At 37.3% G+C, this 26754-nt stretch overlaps 2 protein-coding genes and 1 pseudogene across 3 annotated transcripts in view; 1 reads left to right on the top strand and 2 right to left on the bottom strand.

Moving 5' to 3' along the window:
- Positions 1–3613, bottom strand: part of LOC131788433 (protein unc-80 homolog) — a 43322-nt gene extending 39709 nt beyond the window's left edge. For both annotated transcript variants that reach the window (XM_059105519.2, XM_059105520.2), the window contains exons 1-2: positions 3348–3613; positions 1608–1659 (exon numbers count right to left, since the gene is read on the bottom strand). In XM_059105519.2, the coding sequence (XP_058961502.2) occupies positions 1608–1659; positions 3348–3442 (147 nt within the window). In that variant the 5' untranslated portion in view covers positions 3443–3613. The remainder of the gene's footprint in view (positions 1–1607; positions 1660–3347) is intronic.
- Positions 3614–3676: 63 nt separating this feature from the next.
- On the top strand, positions 3677–23646 carry LOC131788443 (26S proteasome non-ATPase regulatory subunit 1). The gene is made up of 34 exons (XM_066168525.1): positions 3677–3808; positions 4907–4950; positions 5115–5188; positions 5427–5490; positions 5980–6085; positions 6809–6948; positions 7516–7578; positions 7675–7752; positions 8337–8402; positions 8566–8634; positions 9049–9236; positions 9785–9857; positions 10465–10602; positions 11178–11266; positions 11396–11474; positions 12808–12907; positions 13437–13510; positions 13893–13953; positions 14222–14272; positions 14635–14711; positions 15151–15210; positions 15923–16078; positions 16564–16628; positions 17040–17154; positions 17553–17609; positions 17841–18003; positions 18219–18388; positions 19308–19400; positions 19686–19769; positions 19970–20011; positions 20820–20957; positions 21621–21671; positions 22132–22207; positions 23366–23646. Exons 1-34 carry the CDS (start codon positions 3790–3792, stop codon positions 23449–23451), a joined length of 3009 nt encoding a protein of 1002 aa, XP_066024622.1. The 5' UTR covers positions 3677–3789; the 3' UTR covers positions 23452–23646.
- Positions 23548–25455, bottom strand: LOC131788431 (leucine-rich repeat-containing protein 74B-like; annotated as a pseudogene).
- Between the last annotated feature and the right edge of the window lie 1299 nt (positions 25456–26754).

Below are 26754 nucleotides of genomic sequence, written 5' to 3'. Positions count from 1 at the left end.
GCATCTTAAATTTTGGAAATAACATGTAGTTTGACTTTTTATCATGATGTTATTTACTATTTAAAGAATCCACTATTGCCACATCATGTTTCAGCCCTGTTTCACTTAGAGAGCCACACCAAGAGAAATAATGAAGTCCTTTTTCAGGAAAAAGACTTGGAAACCCTTTTATGCGTGCAAAAAAATCGATGAACCCTGGAAACAGAAAAAAAAAAGAACCAAATGTTGCGCTTGATGCTCCACAAAGAGTTGCCTGTGTCCATCCATAGTTACAGTGAAACTTCTTCACCAATGATCAGTTGCACACAGTTTCTCAAACCTGTGCTTTAATACACTAGGGCACCAAGTTCAATTTTTTCAAAAAGTCGCCTTTTGGCAACCTTCAATTGTAACATGGTTGCCATAAAATTAAAATTTTTGTCACCTCCAAAAGTAGAGAGAGAGAGAGAGAGAGAGAGAGAGAGAGAGAGAGAGAGAGAGAGAGAGAGAGAGAGAGAGAGAGAGAGAGAGAATGAAAAAGCTCTGATGTCTGGAGGCAGAAATTACTTACAACAAAGTTGCTTAGACCATGTGTACAACAAATCATGTTTAATACCATTTTGATTTATCGCTCAGCTGAGAAACATCTCTATTCTAAAGTAAGCCCAAATATTGGTATAAAAACCTTCCATGTTGCAATCAACACCTTGAATCACTTGATATTTAGTCATCATACTTTGTGATGCAAAGTTGAACATTAGCCTTAAATGCTGCATGTAAAATAAAATGAAGTTTATCTAAACAAAAACAGTTTGCTTAGATCACTGCTCATTTTAGGTATATAATGTACCTAGGAGTTACAAAACAGTTTGTTTTTGTTTGTTTGTTTAATAATTTGACTAATGATCAATAAATTTTCCAAATTTTTTTTTCCTTTTTTTTTTTAAACGGTTGGTTGCCAATTGGTGACTTTTGTCAAAGTTTTCATTGCCAAATACCTTTTTCACTTACTAATTGGCAACCAAAACAGTTGCAACAACATGTAAGAGCACTGTTAACCCTTTAACTCCCACAAGTGATTGACATAAAACTTCTCCCTACAAATCCATACATTATTCAGGAAACAGGTGATGAGAATATTCAAACTTATCAGGTAGAAGCTGCTATCTTGATCTAGCACCAAGTTCTCATAACTAATTTACCAGGAAATGTGCAGCAGCTACAGGGGAGAATTAACAATCAGATCTTGGGAGTTAGAGAGTTAAAGGAGAGTGACATCAGGTGACTGAAGACTCTGATCTCAGGCCTCTGGATGCCTAGCTTTTGAAGCTGTGCACCATGAAGGCAAAGTTAATATATAGAGACAAGTCACCCCAAGACAAAGGTGAATCAACTGTGGCCCTCAGACATACCCTAGTGAATAATGCTTCACAAACAGTTGCCTGCACCCATCCTTAGTTAGAGTGAAACTACTTCTTAAAAGTCACCTCAAGACAAAAGTGAGTGAACTGTGCCCCCCCCAGACTGGAACACCAAAAGTTCTCTGCTGGGGAACACTTGTGTAAAATTTCCATTTCAAAAATTAAAAAAATTACAAAATAAAAATATATGCAATGGTGATGTCTTACCAAACAGGCTGATTCATAATTTCTCCTCACAAGTTTTGGTTTCAGTAGTTGACTGCAATGAAAGTGGAAAAATGTATCAAAATTGTGATTATTTGTAAAAGCATCAATTTTTTTTTCTTTTAAACTTCTTACAGCTACTACATGCAACTTTCATATTTAATTTAGATAGAAGTATAGTAAACTATAAAAGTTATTTGCATAATAATCAGAGACTATTGGGTACATGTAGCAAACTCGCCCTGCACACTTGTTTGATTTTGAAATCAAGTGTATCAATTCAGACCAAATTGTGCTCTAATTGGTTCAATAACCATTACATGTGTATATTGAAGAACTGCTCTTAACCCTTTAACTCCCAGATCAAATTTGTAATTCTCCTAAATGTCAACCATACAATTCTTATAATGTTAGTTCAGAGAAGTTAGTATTGGATCAACTTTTTATCCCCAAATTGATATTTTGTTATATTCTTATCACTTATCTGGTTGACATTGTATTGATATTGTAAGGAGAAATTCTTTCTTGGTCACTCACGGGAATTAAAAGGTTAACCCTTTAACTCTCAAGATCTCATGAGTAATTTTCCTTACTGTTTGCTATACATTTATTTTGGAGAATTTGGTATTGGATCAATTTAGAATCCCCTTATTGATATTTTTCTTTATTCTCATCACTAGTCTGCTTATATTGTATTAATATTGTAATGAAAATTCTGTTTTGAACATTCATGGGAGTTGAAGGGCTGAGATAACAAGCAATTAATTGATTTTCACAGGTATGCTGTATTTTAATTTAAAAAAATCCCTATTCATTAAGATTCTATCCTTAAAGATACTACAGCAACTGTAGCTTAACATACTTGTCCACACAAGTATGCCCAGAGTGTTGATCTTTAAATATGTTGTGTAAAAAAAAACTGATCTCAACTCTGATAACATTCTTTAATGAAAATCAGTTGTGAAATTTTTTTAAAGATGTCTCATTTTTTCAGGGTCAGCATATGTATGATTGTCTTGAAAACTTAACATACAACTTCACAAGTAGGCACAAAGTGCTTCTCTGTATGCATGCAGTGTACTAGAAATCTATCATAAAAATATAAAGACCATATGAATAAAAAACAGAGATTTAGTTTGCATCAAATCATAACACACAGTCTAAAATAAACCCATCACTTAAATCCTAACGCAATACAACATTTTTTTGCACGTGCAAAGGAAGTCTGAAATTTAGGAAAAGTCGCGTTCACTTGGCAAACACCGCACAAGAAGAATCAGATATTTAATCGATCTTCGAATTATCATATTTTCCAAAAGAGCATTACAAATCACTATACGATCTCTGCTCTTTTAAGATCAACGCAAACGGCCGAAAGCAATGGAGTATACTCTCATGGCTGTACTTATCACGATGTCCACGGTATACAGTACGTGAAAGCGTACGTGAAACGTTTGATCGTAACGAGTACGATTAAGTTTTAAAGCTTACAAAGGAACACCCGAAAAAGCGCTCAGTTAACAAAAAAAATAGGCTTAGACCCTCTTGAAGGTTATTGTTCATTTGCTTCAAATAAGCTTATGGTTAAGGAAAAAGAACATCGCACCAGGTAAAATTAATAATAATAGGTTCTGAACTAATTTTGGACAAGAGCTGAGACAGTCAGCATTATTGCGAATATTCCACCTCATTTAACGCTAAACAAGCGCCTGATTTCTGTTAAGAAGGAGATTTGCACTTCACCTTGTTTGCCGCCAGAAGTATGTCTGAATTGGCAGCGGAATAACTCGCCTTTCTCCCTCAAAATTTCGGATCGTAAATACTTTGTCAGTTGCCATGAATGGTACGTCTACATTTCATACTGAGGAAGATACACCAAACGGGCGAAGAGTACTTTCATTGTGTGCCATTGTGATCAGTTCTTAAGAACAGATGTTTTGCAAAAATCTAAACAGCAGATTAGAATATTCAAAATATCTTCGGCATCAGCTGTAGGTCCGCCATGTTTATTTACGGAGCTTTGAAAGGCATTATGGGAATGGAAGGCCAGGCTTCCTTTGAAAGCTTGGTTACAAAGCCCCCTCCTAAAGGTAAAAGAGAAAGAAAATTCGGTGTCCATGTGAAAGGAGAGTAATATTCTTTGAAAGTTTTTCTGCAAGACACACCGAGTTCTTAATCAGATATTATGAGTTTGACATCAGCAGGTTTGTAATACGTGTTTATTTTGTAGATTATTTTCTGTGATGCCTCAAATTGACAATCTATGGTATTCTCACGAGGTCGTTCGTCAGTTTAATTTATGACTAAGCAAAATCGATTACTGAAGACTTTAATAAGAATTCTCGTTTGACAAACGTTAGACGTTCCAAGTTGTGTTAGTATTTCTATCGTTATTTATTTATGAAATCGGCTGTGTTAGGGAGGTTATATACTCTTAACCAGGAATACACTATAAGATCACAGTCGATTCGTGACATTTAATTGATCTCACGTGAAATAAACCTTCATAAAAGCGAGAATATATGAGCCATACAGAGAGAAAAAGGAAAAGATATTCCAGAGGGGAAGGAAAAGAAGTGAAACTTGAATTTCTGGAATAAAGAGTTATTTGCTTGTAGATTCCGTTCGGATATTATGGCTCTGTATTCAATTTGCTTCTTCCTTGTGCCGGCAATTTGGAATTATTTCATCCCCAGTTAAACTTAAGCATGAAAAACATCAGAAGATATTATAAAATAACTTGGGAACTAAGAATGCCCTGATTGGTCAAAAACCTTTTGTTTGTTGCACTAGTTAACCCATACATGTAGTTATTTAATAGAGATAATAGTCGCTGACTGTTTTCATAAAAATATCCCACCCTGGTCTTTCTTGTCCAGGAATTCATGCCACTGTAAGTTTTTCAAGCAATAGAATGCTCTTGGTTTCAGTTTACCAGTATAATAACCCACTTGGGATATTGGGAGAACACATAAAAAGTTTGTTCATCACTTTCATCTGGCTTGTGATTTAATAACGTTGTGATTGTCCTTCTCACATCCGTAGAGGGTTGTTACACTAGCAAACCAATAGGAAGTGTTGTCTATTGCTTAAATATTATAAAATGGTAGACTTTGGTAGACGATGGTCCACTTTTGTTGAAACCCCTGATCTCGTGATCCTCTGATAGCATGGCTTTCTTGCCAGCTACTTTTGTACAATTTTACAAAAAAGGTGATATAGATCTTTGAACTGCTTTTGATTATTACATATAGGTGAAGAAAAACATACAATTTATTTATGTGTTTGGTTTTCTTGAATAGCTGGTCTGCTGGCTTTGCTTGATGAAAATGAACATGATTTAAAGGTAAGTTTTCTTATCTCTTTCCTATAAGAACTATATAACTCCTGTTATAGGTGTAATGTTTCTCTAAACTGTTTTTGATGATGTAATGATATTTACTAACTTAGAGAAACTTTAATTTTATGTAATATGCTTACGACCAATATTTTCATCTTTCTTTGGAACAGGTCTTTGCCCTTAAAAATCTGCACCACATTGTTGATGTATTCTGGGCAGAAATCTCCGAGTCTGTGGAAAAAATGTGAGTTTTATTTTTTCAAACTACTGCTTTTTCTTACAATTAATTAAGCTCTTTTTTTTTGCACATGTGTATTTAGACTTAAGTTATGTGTGTGGCTTTATAATGTACATTTTATACTGTTTTTTGGCTTTGTGATTATGGTTTGAAAAGGGTAAACAAATATTTGCTCCTTTTACAAAAGTTAAATCCTTGTTACCACATGGTTTTTTATATGAACTCTGTTTCTCCTATTGTACAGTGAAGTGTTATATGAAGATGAAGCATTCAAGCAAAGACAGCTCTCAGCCCTGCTGGCCTCAAAGGTATAATTTATACTGTAAACTAATCCTCACATAAACTTAGCTGCCAGAAGTTACTAATCTCAGAAACACAGTAGACTACTGATAGGGAATTTTACCTAGAAGTGTACAGTCCACACAGGTGTGAAGTGTTTTTTGTAGTCACTGATTGGATAGTTAGTTGGAGAGTAGCAGTTATATTAAATTTTACATGAACCATTTTTTCGGAGCAGGTCCAAAGACCAAAGGTCCAACCATTTTTTTTGGAATATTGACAGAAATAAACTATCTTTTTGGTTTCTGTGTGGTTCATACCAAAACAAGTATTCACTTTATTGTTGGTGATAAATAGCGGATGTTTACTTCCACTCCAGCAAATAATTGTTAATTATCATGAGTTGTATTATCGTGATGATTAGAGCTCTAATTTAAATATTAAATATCAGGATTTACTTGATGCAAGTCTTAGTCTTTGAAACTTTTCAGTTACTTTTCAATGTCATTATTTTTCAGGTGTACTACCACCTTGGAGCCTTTGATGATTCCTTAGCATATGCACTTGGAGCAGGAGACCTGTTTGATGTGAATGGGCATTCAGAATATGTGGAAACTATCATTGGTATGGTTAATGATTTTTAACGCGAAAGAAGTTGGTTCCTCTTTTAGTAAAAATGTAATTTTCATTACCATAGTTTAGTTTTGGTGTAGAGAATAATGAAGAACTGGTATGAAAATTGGTGCAAATTCAACATTCAATTTCAAAAGTGCTTCACCATACATGTATGTTTAATTAATGATCGAATATTCCAAAATGAACTTAAGTTGTTACCCCTTCCAACCTAACATTAACGTACAAATTCTCCACACTGTTCATTTTACATTTTCTTTGATACTGACAAGGAGACACCTACATGTACTAGCTTCCTATCCTAGCAGAAGCAGTATGCAGGAAGTTTGTCAAAAAGGCCTTGCCTGCGACAAATGTCCTATAGCTCAGTGGAAAGGCATCTAATGAACCAGTTGATAGGTCTTGGGCTCTACTCCTATTAGGCACAGTGAGAATTTTTTTTCTCCAAGTATGCCTGTGTCATTCTTGGAATGATATCCTCTTTCATTTAAAACAATAGGTTTAAAATTCGCCATCTTCATTTACATCATTATTGCCCCAGGAGAATTCTGTTGACAATCAGGAGCTTTTTGAGTTGGTGATCATTTTCTCTTTTTCTCACAACCTTTACATTTGATTCAAGTGTAATACTGTGAGGAGAAATTAGAAGCCATCCACTGTTAGGATGAAAGGATTAAATATACAGTATGGATAAATTAGTGTTTTACTTTGCAGCAAAATGCATTGATTCATACACTGAGAAAAGAGTTTATAAAGCAGAAAACCCAGATGAAGATGTTACTATAGATACAAGACTTGAAGCCATTGTGGACAGGATGTTCAAAAGATGTTTTGATGATGGAAAATACAAACAGGTTAATATTTGAACGATATGATATGTACAGTACAGTATTGTGCAAAAGTAACACAAGGGAACTTTCATGCGAAAGTTCTAATGACAATTTGAGGCTTCTTGGGGGAAAATTCTGTTGAGGTCAGAGTGATATTTAGTCAAATTTTTGATTCAGAAGTAAGTTGAGTGAAATTTCAGGATAAAAAGCCTTGGTTTATTGTAAAAATTTTGTTCAGAGCTGTCTCCTAGTGGTCATGTGTGCATTATATATACTGTAGAGTGCTACTTGTACATATGCTTGATGTTTTATACAATGGATGCATCCTGGAGAGGAATTAGCAACTATCTGTAATAAACTTTTCAACTAAATTACAGCACATTACAAAAAAAAAACACATGATTTATCTCATTTTATGGTTTAATACATAATGCAGGAAAATATTTTGTGTGTTGTATTTTATTTATACAAACAACAAGAAAAGAGGCTGTGCTTATTGAATACCAAAGCTCTACATGCAATCCAGTGGATAAAAGATTTGTCATTTGGACCTAAGATATAACTGAAAGTTATATTTTATTGTTATATTAGGCTGTTGGAATTGCCCTGGAAACAAGAAGACTGGACATATTTGAACAAGCAATTTTGAAATCAGTGAGTTGTTTCTTGTCAAAACTTGTGAAGTTTGAATCTCAAAGCCAAAAACAAGTTAAATGTTGTGATTTTAACTGAATGTAATCCTTTGTTCAGGATGATGTGCCTGGAATGTTGTCCTACAGCCTAACAGTCTGTATGTCATTGATACAAAGTAGACAGTTTAGAAATAAGGTAGGCAACTTTATTAATTTTGCAATTGTAAACATAGAGTCGAATTTGAAAAAGCTAAATTGTCACAATTGACTCTCAATACATCAGGCTCTGGTTGTTCCCAGGGTGGATAATGCTATCCACTGGATAAATCTCTATCTGTTGGATGTTGAATTTGGTGTTGGGTCTGTGCATTTTGGTAACAGTTATCACTGGATATCAAGTTATCTGGAAGATAGCACTATCTGCCCTTCAAACAACCAGGGCCAGATGTTTAAGTAATGATGTGCTATTTCCTGATTTTCAATGTATGTCTCTTTTTACTTGCAAAGGCATAACAAATACAGCATATTCAGCTTTGATTGACCCTTTGAGTCCCAAGATCTGATTGCTAAATAAATTTTCCCCTCTAGCTGCAACATATCTCCTTGTACATTAGTTACAAGAATTTGGTGTTGGATCAAGATAACACATTCCACCTGATTAGTTTGAGTATTCTTATTACCTGTGTACAGGTTAATGTTAGGATATTATAGGGAGAAGTTACATACTAATCACACTCTGGAAGGTAAAGGGTTAAATACGCTGCATCTTTCCTTTTGCAGGTTCTGAGAGTCTTGGTACAACTGTACATGAATCTAGCAACGCCAGACTTCATCAGTGTCTGTCAGGTTTGTAACTATATTTTTTAAAAACCACTGCTCAAGTATGTATTTGACATTTACAAAATGATTTGAAATTCACCTTGGTGAATGAGTTTCAGTTTATTTTTGTGTTGACAAAATATGGTAACTTTGGGTTTAAATGTACATGGTGTATATTTTAAATCTTCAGTGTTTCATATTTCTTGATGATGCTCAAGGAGTAGCTGACATCTTGGAAAAACTTATAAAAGACAATGAGGTAAGATGATTCAAACAGTGTATTTTAAACTGTATTGTTTTGTAAAAATGCATAAAATGGGTAAGCTTCTAAAAAATTGTGGTGGAAGAGTATTACAAGATAATTTGATGAAAAGCGGACCCTTGAAAATCAGCTTTAGAGACTCTTTTATGGGGGTCAGTTTACATTATCAACTCAGAAAGAGATGAAATGAGATGGAGACAGAAATGCCTTGTGGCTACAATTTAAGACTCCCCAACCAAAGGTCTGTGTTTGCTTAAGGTATATGTAGTACACTGTCAGTTGTAGCAAAATTTTGGCTCATTGTGAGGCTTTAGGTGTACATGTGCCTGCCTTTCATATCTTATTTGCCAATCTATAAGTTACAACCTGTACATGTACACTGTAACTCAGGCTTTTTCTTCAAATTAACAGAAAGATCAAACCTTGATGGCCTACCAGATTGCTTTTGATCTGTATGAAGGAGCCACTCAACAGTTCCTTTCATCTGTAACATCTGCGCTAAAAGCCACAGTACCTTTTGTGTCCAGTACTGGAGCAACAGGCACTGATGCCTCTGCAGAGGGAAAAGCTGATAAGAATGGCATTACAGAGAAGTCAGGGTAAGTGATTCACATACCCACAAAAATCCTGAACCCTTCTAGCCCCCATAATTAATTAATATATAACTTCTCCCTGCAATATCCATACATTATCTGGAAAACAGGTAATGAGAATACTCAAACTTATCAGCTAGAAGCTGTTATCTTGATGTAACACCAAATTCTCATAAGTGATATACAAGGAAATGTGTAGCAGCTAGAAGAGAGAATCAAAAATCAGATCCTAGGGGTGAAATGGGAGGGGGGGGGGCAGTACAGTAGTGATAAGTCCCAGCAGTTGACCTTTGTAAAAAAGAAAAACAACAACACTAAAATCTCCAGCTTCTGTAATCATTCCAAACCACTGGAATTTGAATTTGTGTAACTTATTATGACAAAAAAATTCTGTCAAGATTTCATCAAAGGTTCTGGATGTCACACCTTTAAAATTTTTGTCGGCATAACATCCTAAACTGTATCTCATCATTCTATTTTCCTCATCAAAAAAATTAATGTATCTGCTACTGAACTCCAAAGTGATGAAAACTGATGTTTAATTTGATTTATAGTGATGCAGCTATGGACACTGATGAAGGAGAGAAGGAAGTTCCTGTTAAGAAGCCAAAAACAGACCCTGTTTTGGTGAGTAATCTATAATGGTAACAGGACTTTGTGTCATCCAATTCGGTTTGTAAACATACGAGTGATTGACAAAATCAGACAACCATGAAGTGGGAGTCCAATCTGTTAATAATTATTTGAGTATGATTACAGACAGAACTAGATGACACAAAGTCCTGTTACCTATTAATCAAAACCATAACAAAATTTTGAGAAAGAAACTAAATTATTATTTTGTATATTTTTATTAAAAAGGAAATAAAAAAAGTTGGTGAAATGTGAGTAAACAGCAGGTGGATATGACTCGTTCTTCCCACTTTCACAGGCTTGATGTGTTTAATGTCACTTTAACTGTCCTATTACACTGTCCAATTACAAGCATGATGCATATACTGTCTTACTAAAGTTCAAATCGGACTAGTGATAACCAACCACTTTCAAGAATTTTGTTATAGCTTTGATTAAGACAGAAACTAACACTGCAAGCTAGTTTGAGTCATGAAAAATGTTCCTCCCCCTCAAAAAAAGGAATGCAATTAATATGTTATAAATTAATTGTACAAATACATGTAAGACTGATAAAAAGTGGGTTCTTTGTAATCTAATTTTTTTTTTCAATGCATCACAGAGTGAAAGTGACAAGAAACTTGTTGACAAAGTTGACAAGTTGGTGGCAATCCTGGGTGGAGAGACTACCATTGCCCTTCACTTGGAATTCCTTATCAGAAATAACCATGCAGATCTACTCATTCTCAAAAACACAAAGGTACTTGCATTCTGTATTTTTTTATAAATGAACCCAAGAGTTGTTATGCACTCTGTGAACATCTCCTGAATGTCAGTGTATTGGGCCACAATATTTTTACTTTATTTTGAAGTATGAAAGTGAACTTCAAACTCTCATTTACATAGGAAGGCAGTGCTTTTCAAGCAGCTGTTTTGTCCAAGCAGCAACAGCAAATGCATTTTAAAGAACGTCTATAGTGCAGTTAAAAAATATGGACTTCATTGGTTTTGTGATCAGATGCTTTTTCAGTTGTTGAAATAAAACAATTTCCCCTCTCAATGTCATTCTATGCACAGTGTAGGTACATGTCTTGTAATTTGATGCAGACATACCGGTAATTCACCAATCAGAGTTATGAAAGGCACAATGTACGTGTAAACTGCACCTGTCTGTTTCTATTTTCTTCATTTTATTTTGTTACTTTTGTTTATTTTTAAGAGGGAAGAGGTAGAGAATGTTAATCCCAGATAATTTTTTTCACAAAAGTATTGGCCCCCAGTCACTGCTAGAAGTTAAATTTCACAGGTCTTATTTTCTTTATTTCTTTTGTACAGGATGCTTCTAGAAATTCAGTTTGTCACACAGCCACTGTAATAGCTAATTCCTATATGCATTGTGGGACAACAAGTGACACCTTCCTTCGGTATGCTATTAACTGAAGTTCAAACATTTTAACCATGTTGTACCTTACTTTTGATTCATTAATGGTTTGCTTTTCTGACCAAGGAAGTGAATAATTAATAAAAATTATTTTTTCTTCATGAACAAATAGAAATAACCTGGAATGGCTTGGAAGGGCTACAAACTGGGCAAAATTTACAGCAACAGCAAGCTTAGGAGTTATTCACAGGGTGGGTAAATCTGTCTGTATGTGTCTGGTTTATCTTTTCACTCTCTCAGTGTTGCTGCAAATGGTGACTAACTACACGTATGCACATGTAAAATTGAAACTCTCTCAAGCTCCTTAACGAAGGCATTGACAAAACTCCCACTAAATCATTACACTGTTTAAAGCCACATTCATTTCAAAATTGAGAAAAAAACTGAACAAAAAAGAGGGGTTTTAACTCAATAGCCTGATGGCATTGTTCATAGATTCTGCCACAGCGCATGCATGAAAATTAGTTTCCCCATAAGGGAACCCATCCCCAACACTCAGTACTAACTTTTTAAAGTAAATTCAAAGAGACAGGTAAATCTAAAGAGAATCAGCTAAAGCTACAACATTGTTAAGATTGAGCACCTTATTTTCAGGGCTGGTGCCTTGTCACTTGTTGATCATTAGCTTATAGATTTTGAGAGGATGAGAGTTAATTACTGATAAGGCTGTAAAAAGAAAAAGTTGCAAGGGCTGGTGCCTTGTCGTTTGTTGATCATTAGTTTATAGATTTTGAGAGGATGAGAGTTAATTGCTGATAAGGCTGTGAAAAACAGAAGTTGCAAGGGCTAGTGCCTTGTCACTTGTTGATCATTAATTTATAGATTTTGAGAGGATGAGAGTTAATTGCTGATAAGGCTGTGAAAAAAAGAAGTTGCAAGGGCTGGTGCCTTGTCACTTATAGATTTTGAGAGGAGGAGAGTTAATTACTGACAAGGCTGTGAAAAACAGAAGTTGCATGTCATTGATGGGAAACAAAGGGTGTTTTCATGTAGAAGGAGAGTACATTAATTTTTAACCCTTTTACCTGCTGCAAGTGTCTGGCTTCTAATTTCTCCTTAATATCACCCCTGAATCAAGATTGCAAGAAAAAAGGAAGTAATTACTATTGTGGTTCAATTTTATCCTTGGTTCAAATTTTACTTTCTTTTGTTTTTGGGTATTGTAATGCATGATAATGAGTTTGAAACAAAGGAGAGTAAAATTTGAACCAAGGATAAGATTGAACCACAACATCACCAAGTAAAGAAGTGCTTGATTGTTAAACAAATTCTCCTTGTCAGCACCTTAGGAAATTTATAGAGAACATTAAGGAGAATATGCATACTGATGTTAGGATGCAGAAAGGTGAAGGTCGTACAGTTCATTTCTTTCCTGTCCTTAAATTTTTTTTTTCTTTTTCTCGTTTTTTAACTTACAGTTAAGGGTACTTTTTTATTCAGAGGTGCAATTAATAAATGCTTTTTGCATGTGGTAAATAACAATACATCTAATTGAATAGATTGATTCTTTTTTTTTATTTAAAGGGTCATGAGCAAGATGCACTGAAACTGATGTCCACTTATCTGCCAAAAGATGGCAGTGGAGGGAGTGCTTACCAGGAGGGAGGAGGCTTGTTTGCGTTGGGTAATGGTTGTTAGATAGATAACAAGAGTACCTTTGATGGATTTTCTCAAAACACAAGCCAATGAGTTATAAACAAAGTCAGGGGGAAAAGTCAAATGTGACAAGAAGTCAACAAGTGCTTAAATCAATTACAAGTATTTGTAAGCTGTAAGCCTTCAAGCCATTGGAAACGAAAATAGAAAGTAAACAACTGAGAAAAACAAGAAGAAAAAAAAGATGCTATTTGTCTTGACACAAGCATAATAAGGTCTCCTTTCAGAATTGAGTCCAAGACTTTTGGATTTTTGCACTCTGGTGTTCTTCTTTCTTTACCATGATGCATTTCACTTCTAAACTTAAGTACTCAAGTGCTTGTCATTGGTTAGTTTTGCATCAGATTGGTTGAGAGTGAATAAAGATAAATGGGAGAGGGTAGCGATGCAATCCGAGATTTTAACTTTCCAAGGGTTAAACTTGAGGAGGTTGGATATGCACGTAAAGTTCATTTACATGTAATGACATTTCTTAATATTTCTTGATTTGGTTACAGGCTTGATTCATGCTAACCATGGTGGCAAGATTATTGAGTATCTTTTACAGCAACTGAAGAATGCAACAACAGATGTAAGATTCTACTCCTTGAAGTCAGAAAGTTTATAACTTCTTTAAAAACATGCGTGTTATTTATTGCTGGGCAATTTTTTATTACCTACTTTGTTGTGTTTAATTTGCAATGCAAAGTGTGCATACATGCATGTTTTCATGTATGATGCCTGTCTCGGATTTAAAGTGATTGAACAGACACAAGTGTAAATTTCAAGCTTTATTTACTCTAAAGGGCTTCAAGTCTTGAATAAGTTCTAAAAAGGACAGACAAACTGAATAAACAGAAGAATGAGGAAGCTATATAACTATGACTATCGATATTTAAAATGAGGCAGTAATTCTCCTTCTGCTGCACACAGATGCATCGGAGATGTAACGTGTATTTGCATTTTACTTTCAGATGGTGAGGCATGGAGGTTGCCTTGGTCTTGGACTGGCAGCCATGGGCTCTGCCAGACAAGGTATGTCACCAAGAAGGTATTTCTACCATGCAGTGTTTTCAGCGCGGCAGCCAAATTTTGTCAGAAAGCTGGTCAATAATTGATTCAGAAATAATGAAAGAAGGGATGTGGCATAGTTGTCCAGTTCTGTCGTACCTGTGGGGTGTTGACCGATCAGAAGAAACTGTCTTCCTTTTCAGGAGTACCCCTACATGACTATATATCTCAACTGTCACGCTGACACTCTCCTTGGGGAGAATTTAAAGTTTTCATTTGACTTTTAATTTAGATGTCTATGAGCAGTTGAAAACACAGCTTTGGGAGGATGATGCCGTGACAGGTTAGTAGTTCTTTGACAGCTTAAATATATTCCTTCAGTTATTATGAATTTTTCTGGTGTAGGCGTGGCTCGACTAATGGAATTTTGACAGAGCTCTATCCAGCAGAATGTACTCCATACCCAACAGTAGCATCCACACGCAATACTCGATTAAAAATTCTTCCACTCTTCTAGAGAAGATTAGCCGATAAAAGTCTCCATATCCATGTGCAACTCAAAGGTTTTGACTTGGGGAACTGTTGGTACTTTGACCAAACACTTGGAGAGATGCTTAACATTTGGCGATTTCTCCTCGAGAAGCTGCGGTACATTTGATTGCAGATAGAGGAGTTTACCGAGGTTTTTTTTTTTTTTTGTTACAGGTGAAGCTTGTGGTCTTGCCATGGGTCTTGTGATGCTTGGATCAAAGTCTGCCACAGCTATCGAGGAGATGGTTGGGGTACGTTCGTTTCTGTTTTAAAAAGCCATCCCCTCACATCCCCCCACCCTGCTGCCATGAATGTGTCTATACTTTTCTCCTGAATTTTTGCCTGCACTGAATTAATACTCAGTAGGCACATCTTTTGGTTGAGAATCTGCGAAAAGAAAATAGTTTTTTTCATTTTTGATATAAGCTTATTTTCTATTACAACGCTGCCTAAAATCTAGCCCAAACGGATAAAAGTGAAAGTACTTTTTGGTTTTTTGTTTGTTTTTTGTTTTGCTTTTTTTATCTGGGGGAAGATAATTATGATATAAAAACGTTTCGTTTCTTCTGTTGAAGATTGATCGTGACTGATAGATTGGTCATGCCCCCTTTCATTCTATTTTTGACTTCAGTGGCTGGCTTTCTTTCGATAAAATGTAATTTTTGTGTCTGATCTGTGTTTGACTCGCAGTATGCTCAAGAAACTCAGCACGAGAAAATCCTTCGTGGGCTCTCTTTAGGCATTGCTTTGGTAAGTTCAACGAACCGAATTACTTAGTAGCAGTGTACCTTTTCTATAATTGCGATGATAGGAACAGGTTTCATTGCGTTGCCTACTGGCGAAAATTTATTCAGAGAAAAAATATTTCTCAGAGTTAGGACGAGGTTACGGAAAGAAGTAAGTTGCAATCCACTGATTAAACACTTTTGGTGACAATAGCAAGTTTACCCGGTTACGGTGAACCAACGATTGTTATTGTTATTTTCTTTTATACTCTGACCTTTTAAAAAATGTTGTAATATGAAGTGCTGAAAATATTTTTTCAATGGAAGGGGAAAGGCAACTATGAGGGAAGGCTGAAGTTTTTTTTTAAGGCTGATAAGTTATATTATTTGTGAAAAGTCTGGATATCTTGAAACTGATATCTTCCACGGGCATATGCAATGTGCATATATTGTACCTTGGACCATAGTCTGCAAGCAGTTGCAGTCATTTTCGTGTTGATTAGAAGTGGTCTCTTTGTTTCATTCAATTCCGTTTCCGGAAAACTCAATTGAGCGAGAAAAACGAAGTGAATCGTGAGCTAACCGTAAGTGACGCCAATACAAGACCTGTTCTCTCTTCTTTTGCTTGGCTTGGAGTGAAACGTAAAAAATTAGTTTGGATCATTGGAGTGGTTTTTAGGCCAAATGGTTTGATCAGCATCGATAATGTGTACTAAGGTAGATGTTTTATTATGCAGGTGATGTACGCACGAATGGAAGAAGCCGATGCGCTCATTGAGAGCTTGATGCAAGACAAGGATCCTAACTTGAGGCAAAGTGGCATGTATACAGTAGCCATGGCCTACTGTGGCACTGGAAACAACAAGGCCATCAAAAGACTCCTTCATGTCGCTGTACGTACACGTGGTTGTAGATTTTTCTTATGACGCCGTCACACAACTGCCTTGTTTAAAAAAATACTTTTGCATAACAGTGCCGCACGACCCTGCCACGCATTCATGCATATATGTCTCGTATACTGTCACGCAACGGTCTTGTCGCGCAACATTGGTACACACCAATTTCTGGTTACGCAGATTTGTCACGTTACACTGTTCCGCAGCTTTCTTGTCGTCTAGTTACTTCTGTTACTCAACGATGTCAGCCGAGAATGCCACACACTTCGATGCTGCGTGTTAGAATTGCAAGGAAACGCTTTTGGTCATCTCTTAGTAATTGTTCACTGGGGCGCTGACTTGTCACAATCACTATCACGACATCATAGATTAAGACTTCCTTAATTGCTGTAAATGGACTTTCCATATAATTTTCTAAGTATATTGTAGTATGTTAATCAAACTTTCTACAGCAAATCATCGAAAACGCTTTTTTATTACAGGTTAGCGATGTCAGTGATGACGTAAGAAGGGCCGCCGTGACGTCACTAGGTTTTCTCCTTTTTCGGTAAGCTTTATGAAAATAGATCGCATATGATCGATTTTAAAAGTATAGTATGTATCTCAGTTTATTACATATGCAATATCTTTGAAAAAGAGACTTGAGCAGTGTACTGTAGGTCATTGTTGTCTTCTGTTTGGACCAAAGATAGACTGGTTGGGACTCGATTTGGGTTCCAGATCGTTGTGTTATGTTCTTGATAAAGACAGTTTACTCTCACGGTTAATTTTCAACTGGGGAAATTGTTTGATTAAACAGCAATTCTCAAAGCTGAAATCACGACAAATACAAACAGACGCTGTAGAGAATTGATATCGAGATATTGGGAAATAAATGGGGTAAATTTCATTGCAAGATAGCTTTTTAAGACTAGTATTCAGAACTCCAAACTAAAGAAAGTGTCTCTCAACCTTGTAGAACTCCTGAGCAGTGCCCAAGTGTGGTGTCCCTGTTGTCAGAGAGTTATAACCCTCACGTGAGATACGGAGCAGCCATGGCCCTGGGTATTGCCTGCGCAGGCACTGGATTAAAGGTATTTCAACTGACATCAGACTAACCGTAACACTGGCCGTTATTTCCAGTCATGAAAAGAAATAATAACTGTTGACTGGTGGAGAAGCGCTGCCAAGGAGTTAAATACAAGGAAACCAAGAACAAATCTGGTTCCTACCTGGGTGGGGAACTTCAATCAAGGCCCGATTTCAATTCCTGCGCCCTAACCTCCCGCGCAAACTGTTTGCTAACTTAGCCCCTTAAAACTTGTATGATTATCGCTTACCAGAAGCAATGAAGAGAAGATACGAAGAATATTTTGTAGTTTGAGACTTGAAAATCCTCGAGTGTTTCGGTCGATGTCGAAGAAGCTCAACGTTTGTGATCTTTACTTATTTATTTATTCACTTATTTGTTTATTTATTTATTTTTTTTAAGGAGGCGATTGCTCTTTTGGAACCCATGACAAATGACCCTGTGAACTATGTGCGGCAGGTAAGATGTAGCTCTTAGTTGTGTAAATCAGACATCGAACAAGTAAACAGATGATATGTTGAGAGAGAATTATGTTTTTCTTCTTGTCACGAGCGTGAGACATGATGAGATGATATGTTCTTATCAAACTTTGCTGAACAAATCAAACTTTAAAACAGAAGTGTAGGGTTTTGTTTTAGCTTTAAATGTTTGATAGCCCAGGGTCTTAAATTTCTGTTTCTGTTTTACTAGGGTGCTTTAATCGCCAGCTCCCTGGTTCTCATCCAGCAGACGGAACTTGCGTGTCCGAAAGTAATGAAATTCCGCGAGATCTTCGCAAAGGTGATTAGCGATAAGCACGAAGATGTCATCGCTAAATTCGGCGCTACCCTAGCTCAGGGAATCCTTGATGCCGGTGAGTATTTCCACCTCGCTAGTGACTGCATTTCGTGCATTTTGCACGGTACTCATGTATTAACGTCGCGCATGCGAGATGAGACATCTTTTTGTTGTTCTTACACAGAAATTTTCAGTTTCATTTTAAGCCGACGTCTGGCATAAAGAGAGCACAAGGTCTCACGAAACATAAAGAAATAAAGCATCTACTCATCATTTTTATTTTTCTACTAGGTGGACGGAACGTGACCATTTCGCTCGAATCTCGCGCGGGTCACACGCACATGGCAACAGTTGTAGGACTGTTTGTATTTACACACGTGTGGTACTGGTTCCCACTCTCTCACTTCTTGTCCTTGGCCTTTACTCCCTCGTGTATCATTGGACTAAATTCCGATTTGAAGGTAAAATCAATGCTCTATTTTTTAGTAAGAGAGAAACAAATGAAGACTCCAATATTTCGCACTATTTTTAGTTTCGATCCAAGGTTTTTGCTTGACGGTTAAGGGAACTGGGCGAGAAATTTGGAGTAGGGATGCAATTCATGTAATTAGGAACAGAAAGCTAAAAAAAGAAAATATGGAGAAAAAACCTGTGGCGTTCAAACTGACTTCGTGAAGCCAGTTTGAGGTTCTAACTAATTGAGCTTCGAAGAAACCAACGTTGTAAACAGTTCAGATAAGGTTCACGCGTTACTAAGGCAGATATGTAATTAAACTATTAACCCTTTGCCTCCCAAGATCTGATTGTTAATTCTCCCCTCTAGCTGCTACACATTTCCTTGTAAATTAGTTTTGAGAATTTGGTGTCAGATCAAGATAACAATTTTTACTTGATACATTTGAGTATTCTCATTACCTGTTGGCTGGATACTGGATGGATATTGAGGGGAGAGGTTACTTGTTAATCATTTCTGGGAGTCAAAGGATTAAAACGAAAATATTGACTTCGGAAATGAACTGACGAGATGATCCTCGCTGGGGGATTTTACTTCGTACCTCTTTAGGTAGTCACTAATTTATATCGTGTCCTAAGATTTTCTGTTACCTAGGCTCGGTACGGATTTTAACCCTTTAACTCCCAAGATCTAATTAGCAATTCTTCCAACTGTCGGCCATACAGTTCTTGTGATGTTAGTTTGGAGAATTTGGTATTGAATCAACTTATAATCCCTTTACTGATATTTTTCTTTATTCTCATCACTTGTCTGCTGGATATTGTTTTGATATTGTAAGGAGAAATTCTGTCTTGGTCACTCATGGGAGTTAAAGGGTGAAACAAGTGCACTACCGTGAATTTCTTTGTTACTAATTTGCATTGTAGATGCCCAAAATGCAGTTCAGATCCAACGTGAAGCCATCAATGTACGCCTACCCTGAACCGCTGAAGCCTCCTAAGAAAGAAGAGAAGGAAAAGGTATGTTTGTATGAAGAGGATCAGAAGGTAGAAAGTGAGTCTTTGATTTGTTATCCTCGGCAAGATAATGAGAAAATCAGTGTTCATCCTCTTACTTGGGTAGAACTTCTTTAGATTTGATTTTCAGAGGCTTAAAATTGAAATGAAAGTCTGTGTTTTAGTACTGCTTTTTGCTGTTAACCGCAAGTGTTTCCTTTCATCTTCCTGTTATTTTGCCTGCGTCTTACTAGAGTGAAGACACTTAGTGGTAGGTACCCTCATCTTTTTTTTGTTTTCCGTACCCAGGTCACTACGGCAGTTCTGTCCATCACAGCCAAGGCGAAGGCCAGAGCAAAGAAATCCGAGGCATCCGAAGACAAGATGGAAGTGGTTAGCAATTCATTCTCCTTTTGATTCGCAATATTTCTATCTTTGCTTTGTTCAAATTTGTTTTAAGGCTTTAAGATAGTCATATTCGTTTCGTCTGAATCATGGCGCTCTAGCACACTCGCTCCTCCACGCGCGTTTTCTGATCAGCATACTTGGGAAATAACTTATTTTTATGCATGTATTATTTGCCTCTCTGACAGGATCAGGAAGCAGACAAAGGAAAAGCTTCATCAGCTAAAAAGGTTAGCAGCAATCTTTGTTGCTTTGATTCGTTATCTCTTTTACGTATATGGTTGTGGTGATTGTTGTACAAAAACTTCACAGAAGAAAACTCTAACCTGACTCAAGATTTCATGTGCGCGCAGGAACGATCCTACATAATATCAGGGTACGAGCGGTGACCGGACCACTTTGGTGTGTAGATGGGTTGTCATGGCTCTCCTCTCTACCTAGGAGTGTAAGAGGGTACCAGCTTACTGTCGGGAGTACCGAGGGGGGAGGGGGTTAGAAAGAAGCAATACTGCATGGTGGTCACTTTAAACCTCAGAAACCAATATAATGTCAAGCGCGAAAATCTTGACCGTTTAATTTTTATGTATGTTTAGGTTTGTTTTCGTTGCGTAAAACTAAGTTTCATCACATAAAATGAAAATCCCCTAAAATATAACGTTGCTGTCATTTAGCAGCGTTGCTCAAATTAGAAATTTTGCTCTTTAACCAAGTTACAATTCGCTTGCTTTGTGTTCGGACCCTCCCGAAATATTCATCGCCGAGTTATCTATCTTGAAGCTTCCCACTGTATAACTAGACAAACTTGACGGTTTTAAGTATCTTTTTTCGTTACGGTTCTACTAGTTTAACAAAAAATCGCAGAAATAGTAGCCAGCAGAAACTGCAGCAATCTCCTACCGATAAAACACCTCGAAACACAAAAAAATCCTAATCCGAAAAATAATATACTCCCGCAGAATTTCCTCGCCTCTCGGTAAATTGCGAAAAGATTGGGCTCGGGGCTTAATTCATCTTTTCAATTTTTAAAACATTTTGTAGGAGAAAGAAGGCGAGAAAGACAAGTCCGAGGAAGAATCAACTGTTGAAAAGAGTGAAAAGGAAAGTAGCGAGAAAATGGAAGAAGACGAACCTGACTTTGAATTGTTAGAGAACCCGGCAAGAGTTCTACCCGCACAGGTTTGTACAGTTACCTTCGTTTCTTATTTTTTTTTTTTTTTTTTTTTTTCGTTAGTAGTTGTGATTTCAAAAATGAACGAAACTAGAAATATTTTGAAGCTTTAGGTTGCTAGACAAAGAGCTTTAGCGAGTATCCCGCCTTGATTGCGGTTTTCTGTTTGTGTTATTTATCCCTTCCAGACGTCATATTGCATATTGTTTCGAAATTATCTTTTTACATCTTCCAGTTTTGATCCGCGCCGCATGTTGTGTGTGGTTTTTTCCCCTTGATTATTCGCCGAGTGTGAATTTTGTCATTTTTGTAGTTATTTTGATCTGAGATACACAGACTGGTACACCGGAGTGAAAATTGAAAACTCGTGTGGCAAGAGGTTCAAGTGGTGTTCTACCTCGGCAAAAATGTGAAACTAATGCTGTTAGCAGCGACGCATTAACGAAAATTGTTTCTCTCTTTATCAGCATGTCTTCTTGTTGTATGCGATTAACTATTGCCATGAAGTGGTGTATTTGTATGCATTGAAATTTGATTTTTTAAGAAGTCTCGCTGCATCAAGGTTGTTTTATATTCTACATCATCTCGGCTTCCCTGGATTTCGTTTCTTTAAAGAGATATTGCTTTTGAATTATTTATATACCGCGATGCTAACATCTTTCTTTCCGCAGCTCAAGGTTATCTCCCTACCAGAAGACAGCCGATACAGGCCTCTAAAACCGGTAAGCTTTACTTGAAGCTTTTGATTTAAGTTATCTTAAATGGTGTTATTCGTTTGTTCTCAGAAAGGATTAAGGGGAACACGGAGGTTTTTTTTTTTCCAAGCCCCTCGTGATTTTCCAATAAAAGGAGTCCTTGCGGTTTGTTCAACTCTTTACACTCAAACATCAATGTGCATATTCTCCATACTGTTCTCTGGACATTTCCTGAGGCGCTGACAAGGAGAATTTACTTCACAATCAAGAGCTTCTTTAGTTGAAGATCATTTCCTTTTTTCCTGTGACCCCAATGGTTGATTCGAGGATAATATTGTAAGGAGAAATAAAATGCTAATCACTCTGAGGAGTCAGAGGGTGAACTCCTAGAGGAGATAGCTTTTAAGAATAAGTTAGCGGTCATAGCTCTTCCCTTAGCGCTAATGAATTAGTAATTTTTATGGGTCTTTTTTTTTTTTCACTGTAGGTTAACATCGGAGGAATTGTGATGATGACTGACTCCAAATCTGATGAGCCCGAGGACTTGATCGAACCTCTTCCTGGTAATAAATCTCTCAGTAACTTACAGAAATTTACTACCACAGTCGAACCATCCGTCTGCGGACATTTTCGAGGAAAGATGAAATTTTTATTAGAGAATTTCCCTCCATTAGTATTATGATACATTAGACATATTGCTCAAGTCCAACTGTATCTCACCAATACGGTTTTATTATGTTTCTCTGCAAATGATACTCTGCTCATGCGAAGTTGTGCCCACACTCGTCTGTGGAAAGAGGCTGGTCACTGCCTTAAAGCTGTCAGTGAACTGAATGTGAACAACGATTTCGTTCACATTCCGAAAAAAAAAAATACGTTCCAAAATTGTTTGAATATATCTAAACCTTGTATCGGATTCTCTCCTTTTCCTCAATAAATCTTCAATCTTCGATGCATCAATGTATTCTCCACACATTGGAGTTAATCGTAACCGTTTACAATTTCCTGAAATATAACTGTTGCATCAACTGCTTTATTTTTTATGAATCATTCTGTACAGTTGTAATCGGACAGCGTAGTCGGACAATTGGCTGTAATTAGACACTTGTAAGCGGACAATTGAAGCAGCCAGTCATACTAAGACCGCCCAGTTAAATCCACCAATCACACAATAACGTTAGCAACGACCACTTATCCTGGGAAAAAAAAAAAACCTGGGGAACTTTTTTACTATAGACATTGTCTACCAGAGATGTTTGTATGTTTGTCCTAAATGTTTTTTTTTTGTTTTTTTTTTCGGAAATTGTAACAGTTATGATTAATTGGTAACAGGACTTCCTGTCGTCCAATTCTGTCTGTGATAATACCTCGTGATTGACAAAACGGACTCCCGCTTCGCGGTCGTTCGATTTTGTCAGTCACTTGTATGATTACGGACCGAATAAGACTCCACTCGGTCCTGTTACCTTTATTAATCCTTTAACTCCTAAGATCTCATTAGTAATTCTCTTAACTGTTTTCCACATGATTCTCATTATGTTAGTTTGGAGAATTTGGTATCGGATCAGTCAGCAAGTCCATAATTGATATTTTTCGTTATTCTCATCACTTGCCTGCATGATATTGTATAGATATAGTAAGAAGAAATTTTGTCTTGGTCACTCACGGGAGTTAAAGGGTTTACTACGATGAGCTTATTTTGAGTTTGATTTCTCTGTTAGCTTCCTCACCCATGGGTATTGGCACTGAAGAAGACGAAGACGAACCTGACCCTCCAGAACCGTTTGAGTACGTCGACGAAGATTGAACAAAATTTCTGCCTCAGATTGTGTCGGTTATTTCATACCATAAAAACAATTTTGATAAATGTAACAAAAGAAAAAAAAAAGACAAGAACGACCTTGAGAGTACTCCTCACAGGTTTGAAAGGTCGCACTCTTGGCTGAGTGTCTTTAGAGTGTTAAAGAAACAGTGTACAGTTTAATAAACAGTAACATCTGAAGGCAGGACTCTTTTTAGTTGACTAACTTGATGGTGGGAGAAGTAGTGGCGTGGATTGTGGCGCGACAGTTAGCGCGTCGGTCTCGTGTTCGAGATGCCCGGATTTCAGACTTGGCCGGGTCATTGTGCTGTGTTCTCGGGCAATGTGCTTCTCTCTCATTGCGCCTCTCTCCATCAGGCCAGGAGTATATCTGAGTAACTACTATGAAAGCCTGATGAGGTGCTGAACGATCTAAGTTTGATAGATTTTACAAATCGTCTGTAACTAGAATCACGCAATTTCAAATGGATATCACGCCGGGGCTAGAACGCCCCTCAGAATATGATGCGAAACGTGCTAGTCAGTTGGCTTTCCTCTTCAGTAAACTAGGTTTTACTGGAGTTTTGCAGTAGAGTCAGGCAGGAGATGTAAGCTATTATTTTTTTTGCGCTGTCTTTAAATAGTGACCCCTGGAGCTAAGGAACTCATAAAACTCCACGCTGTCGTCATGATTCTCGTCCAAGACGTCGAACAGCGCTCTAAGCTGGTGATCTTTGAGGGGGGCGTTGAGTTTCTTCATCCCAGTGATAAATTCAGTTTTGGTGAGAGTCGTTGAGTTTCCATCCTTGGCCAACATCCTGAACAAGTCTATTAGACGAAGACCTCGTGTTCGAACAAAGGCGAGAAAAATCTCCACTGCGTCTGGCTTTTTTTCTTGCCTCTCATTGCGTCTCCTCCCCTGATACTGACATCCCAAGAACAGTTGAAGTTTGGTCGTTCCTGGAGCAGAGCGTCCAGCTCCCTTTCGCATTCCTTGTCAAACACCACATCGTCCAGAAGGAGCTCGCGCAAAGCACCCGTCTGGTTGCCTCGTATTCCGCGGAGAAGTGAACCCGCACCGGAACTCTGAAAGGGATTTTTACCGATCCTCAACACCTCAAGGCTTTGATTCTTCTTTAGGGCGTCGGCGATCTTGAAAACCCCAGCAGTGTGAATCCCGCAACTTTGCACCTCCAGTACTTTAAGACAATTGTTTTTCAGCAGAGCTGAGCCAAGATGATTCGCCCCTTCGTCCAAGAAGCAGTTCCAGGAAAGTTCCAGTTGTCTTAATTTCTTGTTTGTCGCCAGTCCTTTGGCGAGCGCCTCGATGCCCGCGACACGAATGTTGTTCCAGCTAAGATCAAGAAGCTCCACCTTTTGATTTTTGGAAAGCGCACGGCCCAAGTGAATGGCGCCCTCGTCTCCTAGATCATTATAACTGAAATCCAAGCCCTTCAAGTAAGGATTGCCAGATAAGGCTTTTAAAAACTGCTTTATATCCTTACCATGAATTCCACAACCGCTTAAGTTTACTTCCTGAAGCGAAGCATTCTCCAGTAACATGTCTCCAATTGCTCTAGTGCCTAGTCTCCCAATTTTGTTCTCCGAAATGTCAAAGTTCTGCACGAAACAGTTATCTTTGAGCATTCTGGACAGAGCAACGGCTCCTGCTTCTCCAATCCCGTTGTCATGGAGATATAGGGTTGTAACCACAATGTCTTGCTCTAGCGCTATGGCGATTGCCTGGGCGCCGATATCTCGTATTCCATAATGTTTAAGATCTACATGGCCTTTTGGAGATTGACGAACAAATTTGGCAACAGGAACAGTGTTGAGGGCTTCACAGGCATCAAAATATCGCTCCACAGTTGTCTTGTTGGGTTTGCTCTTCCGCGAGTTATCAACGTCAAAATCATCCTCCAAGTCTGTCTCAAATTCTTGATCATCCGAGAAATATGTCAGATCTTTTTTAACATTTGTAGTTGATGTAGGTGCTCTGTTGGCTGCCATCGCTTTGAACAAGGCGATTATAACAAGCAGGAAAAAGTTGTGAAAGTGGAATAACTCCCTTATGTAATCCTTAAACACATGGGTATTATCCGATCAGAAGTATTCGAATTTCAAAAATAACTCTTCCAACCTTTTTTTTTTTCTTTTCACAAAAAACCCTCTGTTTGGCGGTTGAATATTTATGTTTTCTTTCCGCTCTACTCAAGCTCCTTAAGAATAGATTCCGTGATCAAAACAAGCATTGTGGTGAATTGTTCAGATGAATTGTATCCTAGGCGCCTCATTACACTCTTCCTATTGGTGCATGTATCTGTGATATTGAAACTGATTATGTCCTTTTTACACTCCGTGATCACGAAAACTCTTTGATACGATCTATATCTGTTTGATTGTAAGTACGTGTCTTAAATAATAGATGAAAGATAAAAGTCATTAATAAAAGATTAACCGCTGCTTTGAAGCGTTACAATTTTAAACGTTTTGAAAAACGTTATGTTTTTCATTTTTGTCGAGAATAAGGTAGAATTCACATCGACGGTTACCGAGTGAGATAAAATAATTTATTATTCACATGTAACGTTTTTAATCGAGAGATTTTATCATGTTTATCAAGATAATTTAATATTTTAGGAAACGCAATTGTTAATCTTATGTCGTAATTTTACTGTGAATCCTCAAAACAACAATCGTCGAGTCATAAAATTTTTATGGCCCAAATTTAAAGAATTTGGCATTTACTTCCGGAAGTTGTTAGATCAATGAGGTTGTGAACAAACCTGGTTTACAATGGCGAAGCACGCACACGTGCACATAGCAGCAAGCAAAACCAGTATAAGGCACTTTGTGTAAAGAGAAAAAAAGACATGTTTTACACCTGAATGCCGGCAAGATGACTGTTTTAGATCACAGGTGTGTGAAATCCTACGCGTGTAGGGAGATCGATGGGAAGGAGAGAATGGGGCTGATAATACTCTCAGTTGCGATTGCACGGCATGAGTTTTGAAGTGGTTTTCCCATTTCCCATATCACAACCTGCATAGCAACAGAAAGTTGCATCTGCTAAAGATGATATGCCATTCGTACTCAATTCACAACAAAATGGATTTGGAAATACCTTCGCCGCCGCTCATACCTTTCTCAGCCACCATAAGAATAAACCCTTCCTTCAGAGCGGTTGAAAATAAGTGTCCTTCTCCCGAAGGAGATTGGAAAAAGTCCATCGGTGACCTGAAAATGATAAATCCCCTTGTGCTTAAGCTATTTTCTGTTTCATGAGCGCAACAAAAACGCAAGCAGAAA

This window comes from Pocillopora verrucosa, chromosome 6 (assembly GCF_036669915.1).
Source record: "Pocillopora verrucosa isolate sample1 chromosome 6, ASM3666991v2, whole genome shotgun sequence".
Taxonomy (NCBI): domain Eukaryota; kingdom Metazoa; phylum Cnidaria; class Anthozoa; order Scleractinia; family Pocilloporidae; genus Pocillopora; species Pocillopora verrucosa.
Note: the sequence above shows the minus strand (reverse complement) of the source record. Positions and strands in the feature narration are given on the sequence as shown.